The sequence below is a fragment of the Ciona robusta genome, chromosome 12 (assembly GCF_009617815.1).
Source record: "Ciona robusta chromosome 12, ASM961781v2".
NCBI classification, from domain to species: Eukaryota; Metazoa; Chordata; class Ascidiacea; order Phlebobranchia; family Cionidae; genus Ciona; species Ciona robusta.
Window position 1 is genome coordinate 832,292 of NC_143246.1, and position 17,992 is coordinate 850,283.

At 34.1% G+C, this 17,992-nt stretch overlaps 2 protein-coding genes across 6 annotated transcripts in view; both read left to right on the forward strand.

Moving 5' to 3' along the window:
• Positions 1–260: 260 nt before the first annotated feature.
• Positions 261–7,975, forward strand: LOC149726105 (N(6)-adenosine-methyltransferase non-catalytic subunit METTL14-like). Its single transcript, XM_089889541.1, has 10 exons — positions 261–452; positions 806–949; positions 2,881–3,031; positions 3,358–3,493; positions 4,488–4,584; positions 4,760–4,960; positions 5,217–5,295; positions 5,914–6,025; positions 6,627–6,751; positions 7,116–7,975. Exons 1-10 carry the CDS (start codon positions 387–389, stop codon positions 7,427–7,429), a joined length of 1,425 nt encoding a protein of 474 aa, XP_089745667.1. The 5' UTR covers positions 261–386; the 3' UTR covers positions 7,430–7,975.
• A 1,682-nt stretch (positions 7,976–9,657) lies between these two features.
• LOC149726106 (protein phosphatase 3 catalytic subunit alpha-like) overlaps positions 9,658–17,992 on the forward strand; it is a 28,370-nt gene continuing 20,035 nt past the window's right edge. For all 5 annotated transcript variants that reach the window (XM_089889537.1, XM_089889536.1, XM_089889538.1 and 2 more), the window contains exons 1-3: positions 9,658–9,911; positions 11,732–11,847; positions 14,816–14,897. In XM_089889537.1, the coding sequence (XP_089745663.1) occupies positions 9,848–9,911; positions 11,732–11,847; positions 14,816–14,897 (262 nt within the window). In that variant the 5' untranslated portion in view covers positions 9,658–9,847. The remainder of the gene's footprint in view (positions 9,912–11,731; positions 11,848–14,815; positions 14,898–17,992) is intronic.

Genomic DNA, 17,992 nt, shown 5'->3' on the forward strand with positions numbered 1-17,992 from the left:
AAAGTAAGTTACATTCATTCATTCATTCATTCAAATAGAAAAAAAGGCAAATAAATATATTAGTGGCTGTCCTGATTTCTTGTTGGCTTGTTGGTGGCTTATAATACATTCCTTCCCGATGAATAGGTTTTGTATTCGGTTTTGTTGGCTACGAAGCGTCTGTACTCTGTATATTTGTTCTTGTGTTTTATTTAATGATAATGTATAACATTGGTTTTATCATATTCTATGATTTTATTCATACGCGCTTATAAAAATTTGCTTGTTAACATTTCTATGATTAAGTTCCAATACAGGGAATTACCCGTTAAAATTTAAAGAAATTTCACGAAAATCTGAATTCTGTGTTTGGCTTGAAAAATAAACTATTGCCTTAAATCTAAAATATGGACGATAAGCTTCAACGAATGCGCGAAAGGCAAAAGAAAAGAAGAGAAGCTCTCGCTAAACAGGTAATTTGTTATGTTTATTCATTATAAAGCAAAATGCAAGCAGAGCCAAAGTATATTGCATTCACCACATTAATCAATGAGGTTCCCTATGTTTGACAACTATGAGTGTAACTGTATTTTAACAATGTCACCCCAGATTTTGCCCTGTTGTTATGTGTCTATACAAACAAGCAGAGCCAAAGTATATTGCATTCACCACATTAATCAATGAGGTTCCCTATGTTTGACAACTATGAGTGTAACTGTATTTTAACAATGTCACCCCAGATTTTGCTAAAAAGAATGTTTTATTTTTATTCAATTTTAATTTTATTTTTTTTAAATTTAGCTTTTAATTTGTTTACTTTTTACAGCTAGGTGTCGGGAGTGGGGATCAACTATCCTCCGTGTTATCTACCAAGAGTGAACAAGCAGAGAGAGAAGCTCGGAAAAGACTAAATAACAAAACACAAACCACTACTCAGTCTAAAGTTGCAAAAACAGCTGGAAAAAAAGAAGTAATTTAAACTGAGTAATACTGTCGCTGGTGACCAGTGAAAATTTTAGTCTTAAAATGTACCTTGCGTCTCCCTGATACCCGCTGTATAATTTTTTTTCGAAAAAAACTCGGGCGTTCGTGTCGGAAATTGATTTTAAAATGCGCGAAAACGTGCTTCGTCACTGTAATTCGCCTGACTTGCATAAGATTAACAATTTATTACGTCACAATAGTAATATGTTACGTCACAGTAGTGACATATTACGTACGTTACAGCACGTTATAATCTTGTTTTTCGCACTGTTTTATGCTAGGAAAAAACCTCAGCCATGACCCTTAACCCAACCATAACCCCTACTTTTAACCCCCAACTCCTAAATCCAAAAAAACCTAAAAAATTACGTAATCTGTAACGTATAAATCAAAGGTGGTAATACGCATTCTATGACGTAATAATCTAACCTTTGACGGCTCTTGTGAAAATACGGTGCCGCAGCACGATTTCGCGCATTTTCGGTGCCGCAGATTTCGCGCAATAATACAGCGAGTAACAGGGAGACATAAGGAACATTTTAAAACCAAAATTTTTACTGGTCACCAGTGGCACTATTACCTTTAAACTGAATGTAACTTATTTTATCCTCGCGTTGCGACAAAAGTTGTTATAACACAAGTGGTCTGTTTCATACACCTTGTAATGAATGTAACTTTATTCTCGTGTGGCCAGAAATTGACAGTCGTTATAACACGGATGTGAAAAATTTGTTGGGGAGTTTTTTTTATTTGTGGCTGATAATTTAGACAACCCATCAGCGATTACTGGGTTGGAACAATTGCTGTTAAGTGTCTTGCTCAAGATTACATACACCCGCATAGGGATGTGCCAATTTACAAAAGATTCGGGTTCGTACGAACCCGAATAAACAGAAACGCTATTCGCACGAACCCGAACAGATTCGCGTGTGACGTCAACAACAAAGTGTGACGTCAGCAACTTCACGGTCTCTTGCGTCACGTATGTTGTTGAGCTACTAAGAGTTGGCACTTTTGTTCACTTAATGCAGAGCGCTAACTTGTTCATAAACGTAAACCCATTCGTATACCTAATTCAACTCGTTCGTAATAAACTAGGTCAAAGCGTCTGATCACGCGTTCACCGCATGTCATGTTTATCAGGCGCGTGTAACGTCGAGGTTACTTTAGGTCACTTACGCGTCAACGTGATACACAAGTAAACTGCATTAGCTGATAAATATAATGTTTGTTTAATAGAGGGGAGGTAAAATTTATTTGAAAACAATTACAAATTAACCAAATAATTAATTACAAGTTTACTAATAACTAATTAATAATAATTAAGCAGGTAGTTTGATTTTTAGGTTTTATTTAATCAAGTTATTTAGGTGCATTAAAATCTCGGTAATCGGCAACTGTAATTTACAAAATATCGGTGTCGGTTTGAATATTGGTCGGGCTCTACTCAATGTGTTACAATAATTAAAACGCACAATCAAAGGGAGATTATTAAAGCATCGTTAAAGCGTAGTTAAAACAAAGTAGACTCCCGGTTTCTTTCTCACATTCCATTTTTTCCACCGTTAAAACAATAACCTTGCAGCGTCTTCTGCGCATATATACCACATACTTTCTTACGTCACACACGTGTTACGTCATAGACGGCATTATTCGCCGGGGAATTCCACGTGCTGTGGTGCAATCACGAAAGCAACCTGTTGTGTCGACGAGTTGAGCATCAATTTAAACTGATATATTTTATGACGTGCGTAATAAATATTCGCACACGAATCTTGCGCAATATTCGGGTTCGCGCGAATATTAAAACTGTGCTGTTATTCGGCGAATCTATTCGGGTTCGGGTTCGCCTTGGCACATCCCTACACCCGCAAGATATAAATAAAAGTTATTATATTGATATTGTTATAATTTTAGGTGAGCAAAATTGATTTAGACTCTGAAATAGAAGTATACAAAGATTCCAGCACATTTTTAAAAGGAACCCAAAGTCTGAACCCTCACAATGATTATTGTCAAAACTATGTGGACACGGGCCAACGACCACAAAACTTTATTCGGGATGTCGGTCAGTTGTTTTATATTTTTATGAGGGCTAAAGTGCGGGGTGCATGTAACCTTAAACGGTGCCTGGGTGCTCACCAATTTTAATAGAAATTTTCAGCAATATTTTAGAAATTTTGTTACAATTCTACATTTGTTTGTAATTTCAAACAATAAACCTGTTTTTGACAGCTTTGGTATAAAATAAGAATTAAAACACCTCAAAATTATCATAACATAGTTCTAAGGATTTTGGAGATTTTAAAAGACAGTAATGAGACGAAATTTGATAAACTGCAAAAATTGATAAAAAATTTCAGTTATTCCTAAAATGCAATTTTCTGTGTTTAGGTTTGGCAGAAAGATTTGGGGAATACCCTAAGTTGAAAGATTTGATCCGATTAAAAGACGAGATGACACGAAAGAGCAATATCCCACCAAACTATCTTCACTGCGATCTCAACCAATTTGATCTTAGGAATCTAGGGTAAAAATAAATTTTATTAGGCGTTAAAAGTGTTAAGGCAGAATTATTTGGCATTCTTATTCAACTTATCAGTAGTGACATTGTTTAAATGCAGTTACACTCATAGTTGTCAAACATAGGAAACCTCATTGATTAATGTGGTGAATGCAATATACTTTGGCTCTGCTTGTTTGTATAGACACCTAACAGCAGGGTAAAACCTGCCAACCTGGGGTGACATTGTTAAAATGCAGTTACACTCATAGTTGTCAAACATAGGGAACCTCATTGATTAATGTGGTGAATGCAATGTACTTTGACTCTGCTTGTTTGTATAGACACCTAACAGCAGGGTAAAACCTGGGGTGACATTGTTAAAATACAGTTACCCTCATAGTTGTCAAACATAGGGAATCTCATTGATTAATGTGGTGAATGCAATATACTTTGGTTCTGCTTGTTTGTATAGACACATAACAACAGGGTAAAACCTGGGGTGACATTGTTAAAATACAGTTACACTCATAGTTGTCAAACATAGGAAACCTCATTGATTAATGTGGTGAATGCAATATACTTTGGTTCTGCTTGTTTGTATAGACACCTAACAGCAGGGTAAAACCTGGGGTGACATTGTTAAAATACAGTTACCCTCATAGTTGTCAAACATAGGAAACCTCATTGATTAATGTGGTGAATGCAATATACTTTGGTTCTGCTTGTTTGTATAGACACATAACAACAGGGTAAAACCTGGGGTAACATTGTTAAAATACAGTTACACTCATAGTTGTCAAACATAGGGAACCTCATTGATTAATGTGGTGAATGCAATATACTTTGGCTCTGCTTGTTTTACACCTAGTAGGGTAAAGGCTGTTTTAAAGTATATAACTCAGCCGCAAAAAGTGTAATAAAAGTTGTGGTATGAAAGAAAACATCCAAGTAATAACGCATGTTGTTGCGTCAATAAATAAATTAACCAAGACAATTAAAAATTATGTTTTTATTTCAGTTCAAAATTTGACGTGATTTTAATTGAACCCCCGCTGGAGGAATATAAGAAACAAGCGGGGCTTCCCCTTACTGGTCAAGAAACCTCTTGGGAGGATGTAAGTTTGAAGAGATATATAATGAATGGATAAGTTTAAGTGGTGTCCTTGGACAAGACAACTTACAGCAAACCTTGATGATGTCCCGCTGTATGGCAGATGAAACGTCGGTCTTTTAAGATAAAAAACAAAAATCACCTTTCACACACAGCATTAAGAATGTCATAACATCCAGGTGATGTCGCTAGAGATTGAGGAAGTTTCGGCGCAACGTTCCTTCGTTTTCCTCTGGTGTGGTTCTTCTGATGGATTGGACTACGGCCGACAATGTTTAAAGAAATGGGGTTTCAGGCGTTGTGAGGATATATGCTGGATCAAAACAAACTTTAAGAAAACAAATAAATTAATTGATGAATCTCTATTTGTTAGAACAAAGGTAGGATTGTATTGATTAAAGTTATGAATTGTTGTAACTTGTTTGTGGGCAACGACAGTCGTTATAACATGGGTGTTCTGTTTTGTATACCTTTTCTCGCTTACGAGTTCCCACGTGTGCAACTTTATTAATGAACACTTTGCTGTATAAATGTATAATTTTATGTTTTTTTTTATAATTTCAGTTTTATTAATGTTAATTTGATCTTCACTATCGTATTGGAAGAGATTTTAATCTTTCTTTTATTATATTGTAGGAACATTGTTTAATGGGAATCAAAGGTACAGTTAGAAGAAGTACAGACGGTGACTTCATTCATGCGAATGTTGATATTGGTAAGTATATCTAATAAGTAGATTCGGGCATGTGATTTTTTCTTCATGTAACTTTGCGGGTGGTTATTTTTTAAAGATTTTTTTAAAATCTATGGCCAACATCTTAGACAACACATAAGGGATCATTGTGTTGGAGCAATTGCTGTTAAATTCCTTGCCCAAGGACACATGCGCCCATAATGGTGGCAGCATCAAGCTTTGAACCTACAATCTCTTGGATAGAAGCAGGCGCATAACCACTGTGCCACAGGCCACGGTGCCAGTAGCTCAAATTTCCTTAAATTTGTTTTTAACTTGAATACCAGCAACGTGGCATAGTGGTTAGCGCCTGTTTCTAACCAAAAGGTTGCCGGTTCAAGGCTTGTCGGTCCTACCATTGTGGACATATGTGTCCTTGGGCAAGACACTTAATAGTATTTGTTTCAACCCAGTGGTTACTAATACATTTTCTAAATTTTCAGCCATACAAAAAAAAAACGTACAAAGTTCCATATGTGGTAACTTTAACTTATCAGCGGGCACGATTTTTATGAATATAGTTGTTATTCCCAGGTTATAGCAACTATATTTTCTTGTTACGCAAAGATAAAGCAAGTTTCATTTATTCAACTATTTTAGACTTAATCATAGAAGAAGAAGGGGAGCCTGGTAGTAACGAGAAACCCGAAGAAATGTTTCACGTTATCGAACATTTCTGTCTTGGGAGACGCAGATTACATTTGTTTGGAAGGTTTGTGGGGTATACTAAAAGTATTTATATTTGTGGGGGTGTACTAAAAGTATTTATATTTGTGGGGGTGTACTAAAAGTATTTATATTTGTGGGGGTGTTCGAATAGTATTTATATTTGTGGGGTGTACCAAAAGTATTTATATCTGTGGGGGTGTACTACAACAAATCAAGTTGTCTGGCATTGTAGAACAGTGGTTCAGTTACCACTTGCCTTGTGACCAAAGGATCCTGGGTTCGAAGCTCAGTGCTGCTGGAATAAACAGTCATTCCAACCCAATGGTCATTAATGGGTTGTCCAAATTGTCAACTACAACAACAATCAACCGACAAAGTTAAGTACATGGCAACTTGTGAGCTGACATGAGATGTATGAAACAGAACACCCATGTTAAACGACTTTCGTGAGATCGTCACATTGGACCAACCTAATAGTGACCACTGGGTTGGATCAATTGCTCTTAACTGTCTTGCCTAAGGACTCATACCATAATAGTAGCAGAGTTGAGTTTCATGCCTATACCTTCTGGGGTAGAAGCAGGCACGCTAACTAATGGTTTATGGCTCATTACTTGTTCCACAACTAACACTGTTATATACAGAGACACCTCTATTAGACCTGGTTGGCTGACCATTGGTCCACAACTTACTAAGAGTAACTTCGACCGTGAGACTTACAGTTCATACTTTCGAATAACTGAAGAAAACAAAACAGGATTTTTGTCACGTAAGTTTAATTAAGGTTAGGGGTCATGTCATAAGTTATATTCGTGTGGGGTGCAAAAGGTATAGCATGGGTGTTCTGTTAATTAAACTGCAAACTAATGAGATACCATGTATGTAACTGTGTGGGTGATTGTTTTTCTGTATGGCCGACATTTCGCCCATTATTGGTAGCAGCATCAAGCCTTGAAACCAGAACCTCTATGTTAGAAGCAGGCTTGCTAACTACTGTGCTGGCGCTCGATAATTTAGAAAACACCAAAAAATACTTTAGTTGCAATTTGAAATGAACACCTATTAAAAAGAGAGATAAGTTTCAACATTAACTTTAAACATTTATCAATTATTTATCGTAACTTTGTTTTCAGCTTGTACGGATGAAATCGAACGATTAAGGCCTAAAACACCGCCCCCTAGAGACAAGAAAGTTGAGCGAGGCGGGGCCACCATCAGAGGAGGTAGAGGGCGGGGTACCGGACAACGAAATGATTTTTCTTCAGGCCAACCACAAAGTGGACGTGATCAACATGTTGCAGGGCCAACTACCCCGCAGTTTCATGACCCTAGGGAGTCATCTAGTGGCCAATATCGTGGTGGGCGACCGCACAGAGGGAGAAAAAGGGAGAGAGACGTCAGTCATGATCGACCATGGAGAGATGGACCATCACAGTCAATGAGATGATATTCAAAATTTTTAATAAAATCAAGGAGTAATTTTGTTGCATTATTTCCAGAGATTTTTTCTGTGTTTGTTGTTTATGCTTGTTAAAACAACAATAGTCAAATTTTTGGTATATATGTTACATGTTTAATGTACTAAATCTTTAATTGGTAAAATATATAAGAAGTCAAACATTCGGTTTGTTTAACGCTCATTAGCTGTTGGGCTATAGATAACACAATACACACTTTCGTTCACATATATGTATTATCTATGGTTGGCACTTGAACATTTGTTCAGCTTGTGCAACAGAATCTCACAAAAGCTTAAAAATGTAAAAAAAAGAAAATATGTTACTTGTTCGTCTTCTTACCCAATAAAAAAGCTAATTACGCCCGCGGTTTCCAAAACTAAACGAAATTCCACGCTTTAGTTGTAATTATGTTTTGGTTAGCTTGTGGCACAAACATTTTTAAATTTAAAAAATGTGGAGTTTTGGAGTAAAGTATGTTACGTTATACGTATTTTTCAATATAAAGTTAAATAAAATGTTGCCCCCCTTTTCAAGTTTGGACTTTTTATTGAGCGGTTGTGGAACCCCTCGCTAGGTGGCGGGCTACAATGTCGATTGTTGACCGCCCGATTCGCGATTTAGTTCCATTGTGTTGCAGATGTTCGGTAATAATAAAGTCGTTGCGTTTAGCAGATGTCCAGTTTGACCGCCCCTAGTTTTTACATAAATAGTGAAAGCGATAATTAGGTCAGATCAAGCTCTTACTCCAGTAATATTTTATCATTTTTTGATTACAAATATAAGTTTTATATTTTTTCGGCATAATATTTTAACAATTTGAAAAAAGAATAATTTCGCAATGACATTTCGGCTAAATTAAGTGTGGTTGAAGTACCTTTATAAATAATTTTTAAAGTTTTCCAATATTTTATAAAAGACTGTAAAATTAAGTAACTTAATAAAACTATGCTAAAAATGTGTTTGTTTTTGTTGACATTAAAAATTATGTATTCACTTATTTGCTGATAGTTTTAAATTTTAATTTGGTTAAAACTTATTTGCTATTAAGTTGTGCAACAAATGTATTTTTAATAATAAAATTCATGGTTATATCTATTTTTAGAGTTGGAATATTTAAATTCTGAACTACTAGGATTGTTTTATTGTTTTTGTTTTTTTTAAATGGTGCTAGTGAAGAATCTCCCCCCCCCACCTTATTTGCTAACCACTAACCCCTAGGTTAGGGGGTTAGGTGTTGATGGTTAGCAAATAAGGTGGGGGGGGGAGATTCTTCACTAGCACCAAAAAAAAAATATTTATATATATCCAATATATGAATCCTTTATTTAAATGTATTTTACAATTTGCAAGTGACATAAAATGGTAAATATTGTAATTTCCTGTTAAGTTTGCCTCACATTTATACTCTGTCATATTAATTGTTGTTAAGATAAGTGTTGATGTTAATTTATTTCTTAGAAAGGTACACACATCGCGCTGGTTTACTGTTTGTTGCAAAACTAGCTGATGGTTAAGTTATAAACCACAAAGCTTTATTGAATACGAGTTTTACTACGTTCTCAAATGTATAAATGTGTTTTTTTTACAAGTTTAAATTTGTTTCTGATTTTTTAATAAATTATGTTTTTTAATAAATAATGATTTTTTAATAAAATATGATTTAGAACTTGCATACGTGGCTGCAGCTGTTGAGGCTGAATACGACAGCATTCATTGATAATCAATGGCCTTTGTGCCGGTTTTCTTCCTATTTAACATAATTGTGCCATTTCAAGCGGTAATAATTAATAATTTTGATGGCAAGTTGCCTCAATCCATTCTATATTGTCTAATGTCGTTACATAGCTTACGAGTTACTACATATATCAGTTAAATAGCTTACGAGTTACTACATATATCAGTTAAATAGCTTACGAGTTACTACATATATCAGTTAAATAGCTTACGAGTTACTACATATATCAGTTAAATAGCTTACGAGTTACTACATATATCAGTTAAATAGCTTACAAGTTACTACATATATCACTTTGTGGGTGATGTTGGATCACAGGGTTGGAGCAATTGCTGTTAAGTGTCTTGCCAAGGACACAGGTCACGCGTGCCTACAATGCTAGCAGGGGCGGGCCTTGAATCCAGCACCTTACGAGGCGGGCGAACTTATCTATGTGCCACGGCGCCGGTATTCTTATGAATTATTATAATTATTAACTTTCCTTTTTTTCTTATTTGTAGGATAAGGGTAATTTGAACATTAAGATTATAGAAACTACTTCTCAGACCATTGGCAATGATTTAGATGCTTTTGTAAATAAAGAAAAAAACTTTACTTTGTTTAAAAGAAAAATAAATCAAATCATTGAACCTCGATTCAATCCCTGTGAAGATTAAATTGTTGATCAAAAATGTCGGCGAACGACAAAGAATCAACTTCAGAGAAACAGTCAACTACTGAGAGGCATGTTAAAGGTAAACAAGACTTAACACTTATAATAACTTTTTCATTTGTGTCTTTAATAAATGTATTGGTGTAAAAAAAGAGTTACAATGAGGGTGGACCCTCGCATCAAAGTTACAGTCGTTAAAGCATATTTATTTAGAAGAAAAAAGCGTGGTCGCTTTACACCTAGCAGAATATGTTAATATTTTTGGGAAATTCAGGCATATACTTTGCTTTATTTATTTTTCCATGACAAACCCACCACATTAGATACCATTATGTTGTATCAACTGCCATAGGCGCCAAACTTTTAAAAATCCGGGGATGGTAGGAAGAGTTAAGACACTTCTTCCTCTGGAACAAGAAACAAATCTAATATATTGAGACCAATGTTTACTAATTATTGCAAACAATTTTAGAGTTGGCCTGTCCACCCTTACCAACCCTGGTTGGCGCATATGTGTGCATTAGTGTGTTGTATTCATTACAATAATATGTATAACTATATATCTGCTAATACTAGAAATAGCATTGGTTTAAAAGTCCTTTTATTGAGGCATTTAAATCCCATAAAAATGAAAAGTTTAAATCTCTCTGTAAGGTATTTGTTCAATAACATGATAGAATGGTTGGGGTGTATCGTATTACAGTGACAATGCTCCAGCATTCCTCTGTGGCTTTCGTGGTGTAAGTCATACTGTAGTACGTGCCGACACCACGATACTTTTAGCCTAAAAATAAAGTACAAAAAAAACTGCAAGAATATCAAAATTATAATGCAGCTGAAATCGCAAGGAGCTTCCTGCATTCCCCAACCCATAAGGGCTTAAGTTTGGTTTGCTTTACAGTAAATCCACAAAGGTAGCTTTACCCCACCCACTGGGAGAGCTTCCAGTATTCTTTGCTTTAGAAAAACATGTCTAGACCATTTATAACCTTATAAAAATAACAATAAAAACCAGTAAACATCAGTATAAATATTAATATACCGACGTTTTATAGAACCTTTTATATATATCTATATCTATGTACATAATATTGTCAAAAAGGCCATTAGGATTTACAACTAACATGATATATTTCGGTTGGCTAATTAGACAAGGTTGTGTTACATTGGGTTGGCGGTTAATTACACAATTTTATTTTGTTGCCAAGCAATTGTTCTTGAACATATTATCTTATTTGTTGGATTAAAAGATAGAATATTCTAAATACTCTATTATTTGCGCATGTTAACAATCATTAGTCATTACGTAACATCAACTGGGTAATACATCTGTTATACGGGAGTATTTAGTCTAATCTAAACAAGGGTTATGTTACAAAATGCTGGATTGAAGGAGCATATTACTTTTAACATTGAGATTTACCTAACAAAAATAGTTTTAGTCGTAAATGAAGTGTTATCATGTGTAAGGTCCTAGGTGTAGTAGTAGTTTCAAAACCTTGGCAATAAAAGGAAAGGATGTTTATGTGTGCTATATATATAATATTTATATATATATACAAAATATAGAGTAGTCGAAATTGTATATTTTCTAAATTAAATGTTAACAAAATGTAAACAGCGAAAGCATCCACAATGTTCAAACTTGCAAAGATATTTTGCTTACTTAGGTTAACTATATAATTACATATAAAGTACTGTGGGGTGAGATGATGTTGAAGATGGGTTCCGTTTTCACGTAATATTTTGTATTTATGATCGTGTTTTAACCATTAACACAGCTCTTTTAGAGGTTTGAGTTTACGATTAAATTATTCTGTAACTATCCTTTGTTACTTTACTACCAAACGAGCGGTAAAATAGAATAAGAAAATGTCCCATCTTACCCCACCTTATGACCAGGTGTTCCATTTCCACCAAGCCACAAGTTGACCATAAAGGAGGTTTTTGTGAACGACAAACCCAAGGTTGATTTACTGAAGGAACATTTTGTGCAAGAAGGAAGGGTAGAGGATGAAGTAAGTTGTTTACTTTCAATTCTACATAGGCACAAATAAAGCATAATATATATGATATTTTGTCCCATATAATATGTATAGGCTAATATATTGAAATTAAGGTTTACGTAAGTAAACGTAGTGTTTGACATATTGTGGGTAAATAGTATGCAAGTTGTTGTTACTGTTCAATTTGTTCTTTTCAACCCCTGGGTCTTGCCCAAAAGTAGGTTCCTTCTTGATTTGGTAAATACTGCCATCCCTTTTTAGATGTTTTTTGGCTGTTATTGCAAAAGCAAAAAAGAGTATCTTTTTTTGTAGTTAAAATAATCATAATAATAGGTTTTAATAACCATAATACTTGATTTTTGCCACCAAAAGTTAAGTAGCACTGGTTTAATCACTTTTATCAGTTGTGCAAGGAATTTTCACAAAAGCCACACATCTTTTGCAAAATATATATATACATAGTAATTTAAAAAACATCTCTTTACCATTTTATTCATCTTGGTAAAAGCACTTGAAAAGTCAAGACGTTTTTGAAAGGCATGTATCTGAATGAAGCATTAAAAATGCATGCTGTTACATTGGGGTTGTTTAAGCTGCGGGTTTATGTAATATTCCTTTGTAGCAGACATTTCTATCTGTTTTTCGTGTCTTGTTAGATAAATAAACAAACCATGACCTTTGAAAATTGATGTTACCTATTCTCTTATGTTGTTTTGTTTGGCACAAGTGAAAAAATAAACTTTTTCATTTTACACGCCATCTATCAAGCTTTCTTAGTTCCGTGTTTAAAGTTTGGCTCTCTAAGTTTATTATCGTGACATGCTGGTGCTACACCTGCTTTCAAACAAGGGCATTACTTAAATTTTACTTTCTTAGTTTTAGGCATATGTATTGTAATCTAATACCTTAGGAAACACCAATATTATATAATTATATATCTTATACTGTGGTTGTAAAAAGCAGCCTTGTGCTCGGATACAATAATTGAACTGTAAAAGAAACTCTAAAAAATTAGAACTTTATTTTATTCAGACTATTCTGTTAGAGTGAAAAACATTCAAAAACAGCATTTTATTAAATGATGTAATGATAGACATCGGTATTTTAATAAGCCATTCCAACTTTGGGAGGAACCGGTTTTCTCTGAATAACGCTTGGGTTGAATAATATGACGTCATTTGGTACATGGGCGCCGTTTTATATGGTGCAGACGAGGCCGGCCTACTCTGGATATTATGCAGACGGTGCAGCACCTGCTGCGTATAACTGCATTTTATTAATAAAACCCGTTTAAAATTAAAGAACTAGTCGTTTTAAGCCCGCAAATAGCTAAATAACTGTATATTCAAACGTACTGAGTTATTACGCCATCGATTGGCGTAACAACGATCATTTCCCGTAATGTTTTTCTCAACCACGCGTCCACGCATAATGCTTTGTTACGACATAGTAGCGATTCACACGCTGATTATTTGCGTCTTATTATTATTTGATGCGTCGATTATTGACGTCATAATACGGTTTGACGCGTTCATTATTAGCAATCCAAGAGAAAGCAAACTGAATAGTGTACGTTTACGGTGGAGACTGTTCAAAACTTTAACGAAAAGTGAACATACGTTAGTTTTATACTTAAAACAGCTTGCTATGAGTATATGGCTAGCGCCTTTGCAAATACGGTTATACAACGACTGTATTAAAATAAAACAAATAACACATACATTGGTCTGTATTAAACACATTAAAGCTTTAACTTAACGGTTTAATCTTTTGGCGTGGCGGATGTCCTTGGATTCAATTAAGTACTTTAACAGCCATCTGCAGACATAGGTGCTTGCTACATATTTTGGAACAAACTTTAGCTGCTCGTAAAATTAATACGTCATCGAAAGTAACAATTGACAGGCAAAGCCTAAGTTGCGAATCGCTTAAAAACGATCTACAAACAGTTTTAATGATTTAAAAACCCCTCAAACACTAGATCTGTACAAAATTAAGACCTATGTAATAATCAACAGCATTGATGTTTCTTAAGGAGTCATTAATGTTCGTGTGCGTATCGTAGGAACAACGTCCTTCAAAGAACGACGAACGAGTTTGACTGTGTGATTTTGCCAGTTTCATACCCGCATGAACGATAGGCAGCAGCTTTGGCAAACTTTAATAGTCGCCGTTATTGTTACTGCTGCCATGGAAAGTATAGCTTAATCGTGTTTTAGCGCGAGTGAAAAAAAACTCCCGTATACCGTATTTTCCTAATTTCTCCCAAACGAATGACGTCATCATAAACGTGGCCTCTTCTGCAATTTAAAAAAATCGGCGCCTATGATTTGGTACATACGGCGCATTCGTATTTCTTTCGATAAAAATTGGCAACATAAACTCGACACTGCGTTCTTCACAGTTACATGTGAAATTAATGTAGTTTACCTCTAAAATAAATTATGTGGCCATCAAAATAATAATGTTTTAACAGTGCTATATATTTACAATATTTTTTCAACCAATAAGCATGTTTGTTACATGATAGTAGGGATTCACATGTGGATTCATTGCATCATAATAGCGATTGTTATAGCCTAGCCTTGTTTTGAGGTTCAAGACACTTGCGCGTGTAGTCCAATCAAGCCAAATGTTACGTCATAACCTATTCTTGTGTTGTCAGAATCTATTGTGGAATTTTAAAGTTCACAGCTGTATCTTTTAATTGATGCCCAACAATTAAAATGCAGCACCATGTAATAGACATGTTAAACCAATATTATGTGTCCTCTTGGTCAACACTGGCAATTGCTCCAATCCATTGGTTCGTTATGGGTTAAAAACTCCGGTAATAACCACTCACAAAGTTACATATATATGTTGTAGCTTGTGAATACAAGGTATATGAAATAGAACAACTGTATTATAATGACTGTAATTGTCCCGCCAAATAAGTTGCATTCATTTATCATCATGTACCAACATTATGTTGTACTAGGTGGCACTTCACATTATCAACCTTGGATCGGAGTTACTGAGGAAAGAACGAACCATGGTTGACATAGAAGCCCCTGTGACAGGCAAGAAACAACAATTTTCATTTAACATAAATATTTTATTTTTATTGATTTAACTTTATTGATAGTAATATATGGGATTGGTACGAGCCCGTGCTGCAAAAATGCGGGACTATTTGGCAGTAAACAGAGATCAATAATAGAGAGAAATAAACTTAATTATTTGCGTTTAATTTTGTAAGCTTAAAATTTGTTGTGACACGGACGATATATTCGGTTCTATTATTACAATAACTTGTGTTATTGTGTAAACAATGAAGTTACTTTTGTAGCGCGGGTTGCTATTTTCAGAGCCAGGCTTATTTATAAAATGATTTAAATTATAATGGCAGACTGGATGAATGAGCACGCGTTGATATTTGTTATGTTTGCTTTCTCACTAAGCTTTGTTGCCGTGGCTCATTGAAAGTAAAAAAGCTTCTGTTTGACGAGGCTATATCAAACATAGAGAGCACAAACAAACCTCAGAATTACTTAACGCTTGGCTGACTCCTTCTAACGTTGTTGTGTAACTAGTGTATCGTGCGCTGCCAATAACGTGTAAATTATGCATTGATACGTTTAACAGCTTTTCACGTCGCTGCTCAAAGGTGAAAGCTTTGGTTTCCTTATGAAGCATTAGCATTCTGTGTATATTTTATTCATGACTTACATCATATATTTTGGGTATTGATAGTACTGTTACATTTTCAATGCCTTCTTGTCATTTGCCAGATTATGTTTCATGTAATATCGATAGTCTACATACAGTATAACAGCATTATCATTGAAAGCAACCATACAAATGTCACTTTCAACTCTTTATATATTTTGCCACATGAAAATTTTAGTAGCCTTTAATACTAAGTGAAATAAGAAACTTAAAGTAAAGATCGTTCTTATGTTGACAGAGCTTGTCTAATGGGTGTGGCTCGACTGTATAGTTTCACTTTAAAACTTTCATAAAGTACAAATTGTGGGATATTCTACCACATCTTAAGTGTTGTGGGGTAAGATGGGATACCATTAGCACCTAAATCCCATATTTCCTGATCGCGTTTCCAACAATTAACAACCCTCTTTTAGATTCACAGAGATACAGTTATATAACTCTGTAAATACTATTTGTTTACTATTAAATAGGATGATAAAGAAAATGAACACTTGGACCAACTTACCCCACCCTACTATAATTTTTTAAACATTGATTTGTTAATATTATTTATCTTTACATTGTTGACAGCTCTCGTCTTCATTAACAGCTGTGGTTGTAACGTGTCACTGGTCTACTTATGGTAATATGGTATACACACATTTACATTATCACCTAATCACTTCCTTTATATTACACCATTGCTATAATACTTGGTAAGATGTTTCATGTTTTCATTCTCTTTTATCGTCCCATTTGCTATAAAACAAAAAATAACTACAAAACCGTAGCCTATTCTTACAACTTTAAAAGGGCCTTGTTAAAAACTAATTTAGAAACGATGAGATACTATGTGATAACGATAACAGTATCCATCTTACCCTACCCTAATAAACAGTAGTTAGTACAGTGAACTTTAAGGTATATATACCCCACAATATAGAGCAGAAATGTAAAGCATCTTCTATTCATATTTTTATTATTTTGCGGTGCTGTTAGACTTTGCAAAAATAATACAATCATCTGTATAAACTGCTAATAATAAAGTATTAATCAAACATTATACAATAAATAGATTTTCTTAATTTTATATCTTTTGTGGGTGCTTGTTTAAATGAGCAGAATCACGGTGTCTGTTTTATGTGTGTTTTACTAACTTAGTGAACGGTTAATAAATAATGATGGTAATACATAATGACAAGGAGAATATTACTGTCTTTTCACCGCATGCATGCACAGCCATCTAATCTCTCTGTGCTAATAAAGGTTCATTAGGCACCTAATACACAATGCTCATTATCCTAACGCATTGATTATAAATGTCATATTGCTTCTCCAAATGGAGTTGTTGTTTACGGTGATAGTTAAGGTAAAACTCTACAAATGGACTTTTGCTTGCTCTATTTAATTAGTCACATGCTAAAAATGTTTTAAATTTGTAAATATTCTTTTAAAAGAAAACAAAAATTAAACATAATGACTTGGTTTTATGAGACAGGAAACATTATTGAACAAAACGGTTTAATGAAAAAGTATATAAAATGTGTGTATATATATATATATATCATTAAAGAATAAGGACTGAAATTGGCCTGTGCATTTACTTCTAAAACTAGTAGGTTCAATTCAAATTATTGCCATTGGTGTAAAAATAAATTATAAACTGATTTCTTAATCCTACATTTCAACGAAAACAAAAATAAATTGGACACTAAGAAAGTTGCAGCTGTTTTAAACTCTATCAATATTCTGGTTGTGTTTTAATGAACCCGCTGCACACATACAGTAGAGTATGTGAATATGTGATATAATGTATTAGTGAGTCTCCCTAAATAATGATGTGACGTAGTTTCAATTACATCCTGTTCATTTAATAAACCTTGCACATAATATACTATCTATGCTACACCTACATAGTTAAGATATGGGTTTACTTTACTCTAATATTCTATTTTTTACTTTTAATTTGTTCCTTTTTTTAATAGTTATTAACAATCACCACTTTTGTTGAAACATTTTGTTTTAAACAATTTTGAATTATATAAAGGCTGACTATAAATATACACACATTTTATACACTTTTTCATTAAACCGTTTTGTTTGATGTTTATTTGTCTCATAGAAGTCTTTATGTTTTTTTTTAAAGTAGAAACTTTATGAATTTAAAAATTCTTCTAGCATGTGAATAATATAAATATATATAGGTAATACATAGGTTATATATTTTGTTGTTTAAACACATATTTATGTACGCCAGAGTTTACATATGTGGCCACATTTAATAAATATATATATAAACATAGCTACATTTTAATATCTCAAACCTTTTATCCGTGCAAATTTATGCGGACATTTTGAATTCTTTATTCTGAGGCGACATGAAATGGTTGTTCAAACTGTGGGGTGCAAAAATTAACATTTTCCAGAACAGCGGTTTTCAATTCACGTTTTACTTGGCAGTGGTAGC

What these genes read in the sequence shown, in the direction of transcription:
- LOC149726105 (XM_089889541.1), top strand. Translation starts at nt 387, where the DNA reads ATGGACGATAAGCTTCAACGAATGCGCGAAAGGCAAAAGAAAAGAAGA. An exon ending in GAGAAGCTCTCGCTAAACAG is followed by an intron (nt 453 to 805) that starts GTAATTTGTTAT and finishes TACTTTTTACAG; the next exon opens with CTAGGTGTCGGGAGTGGGGA. An exon ending in AAACTTTATTCGGGATGTCG is followed by an intron (nt 3,032 to 3,357) that starts GTCAGTTGTTTT and finishes TTCTGTGTTTAG; the next exon opens with GTTTGGCAGAAAGATTTGGG.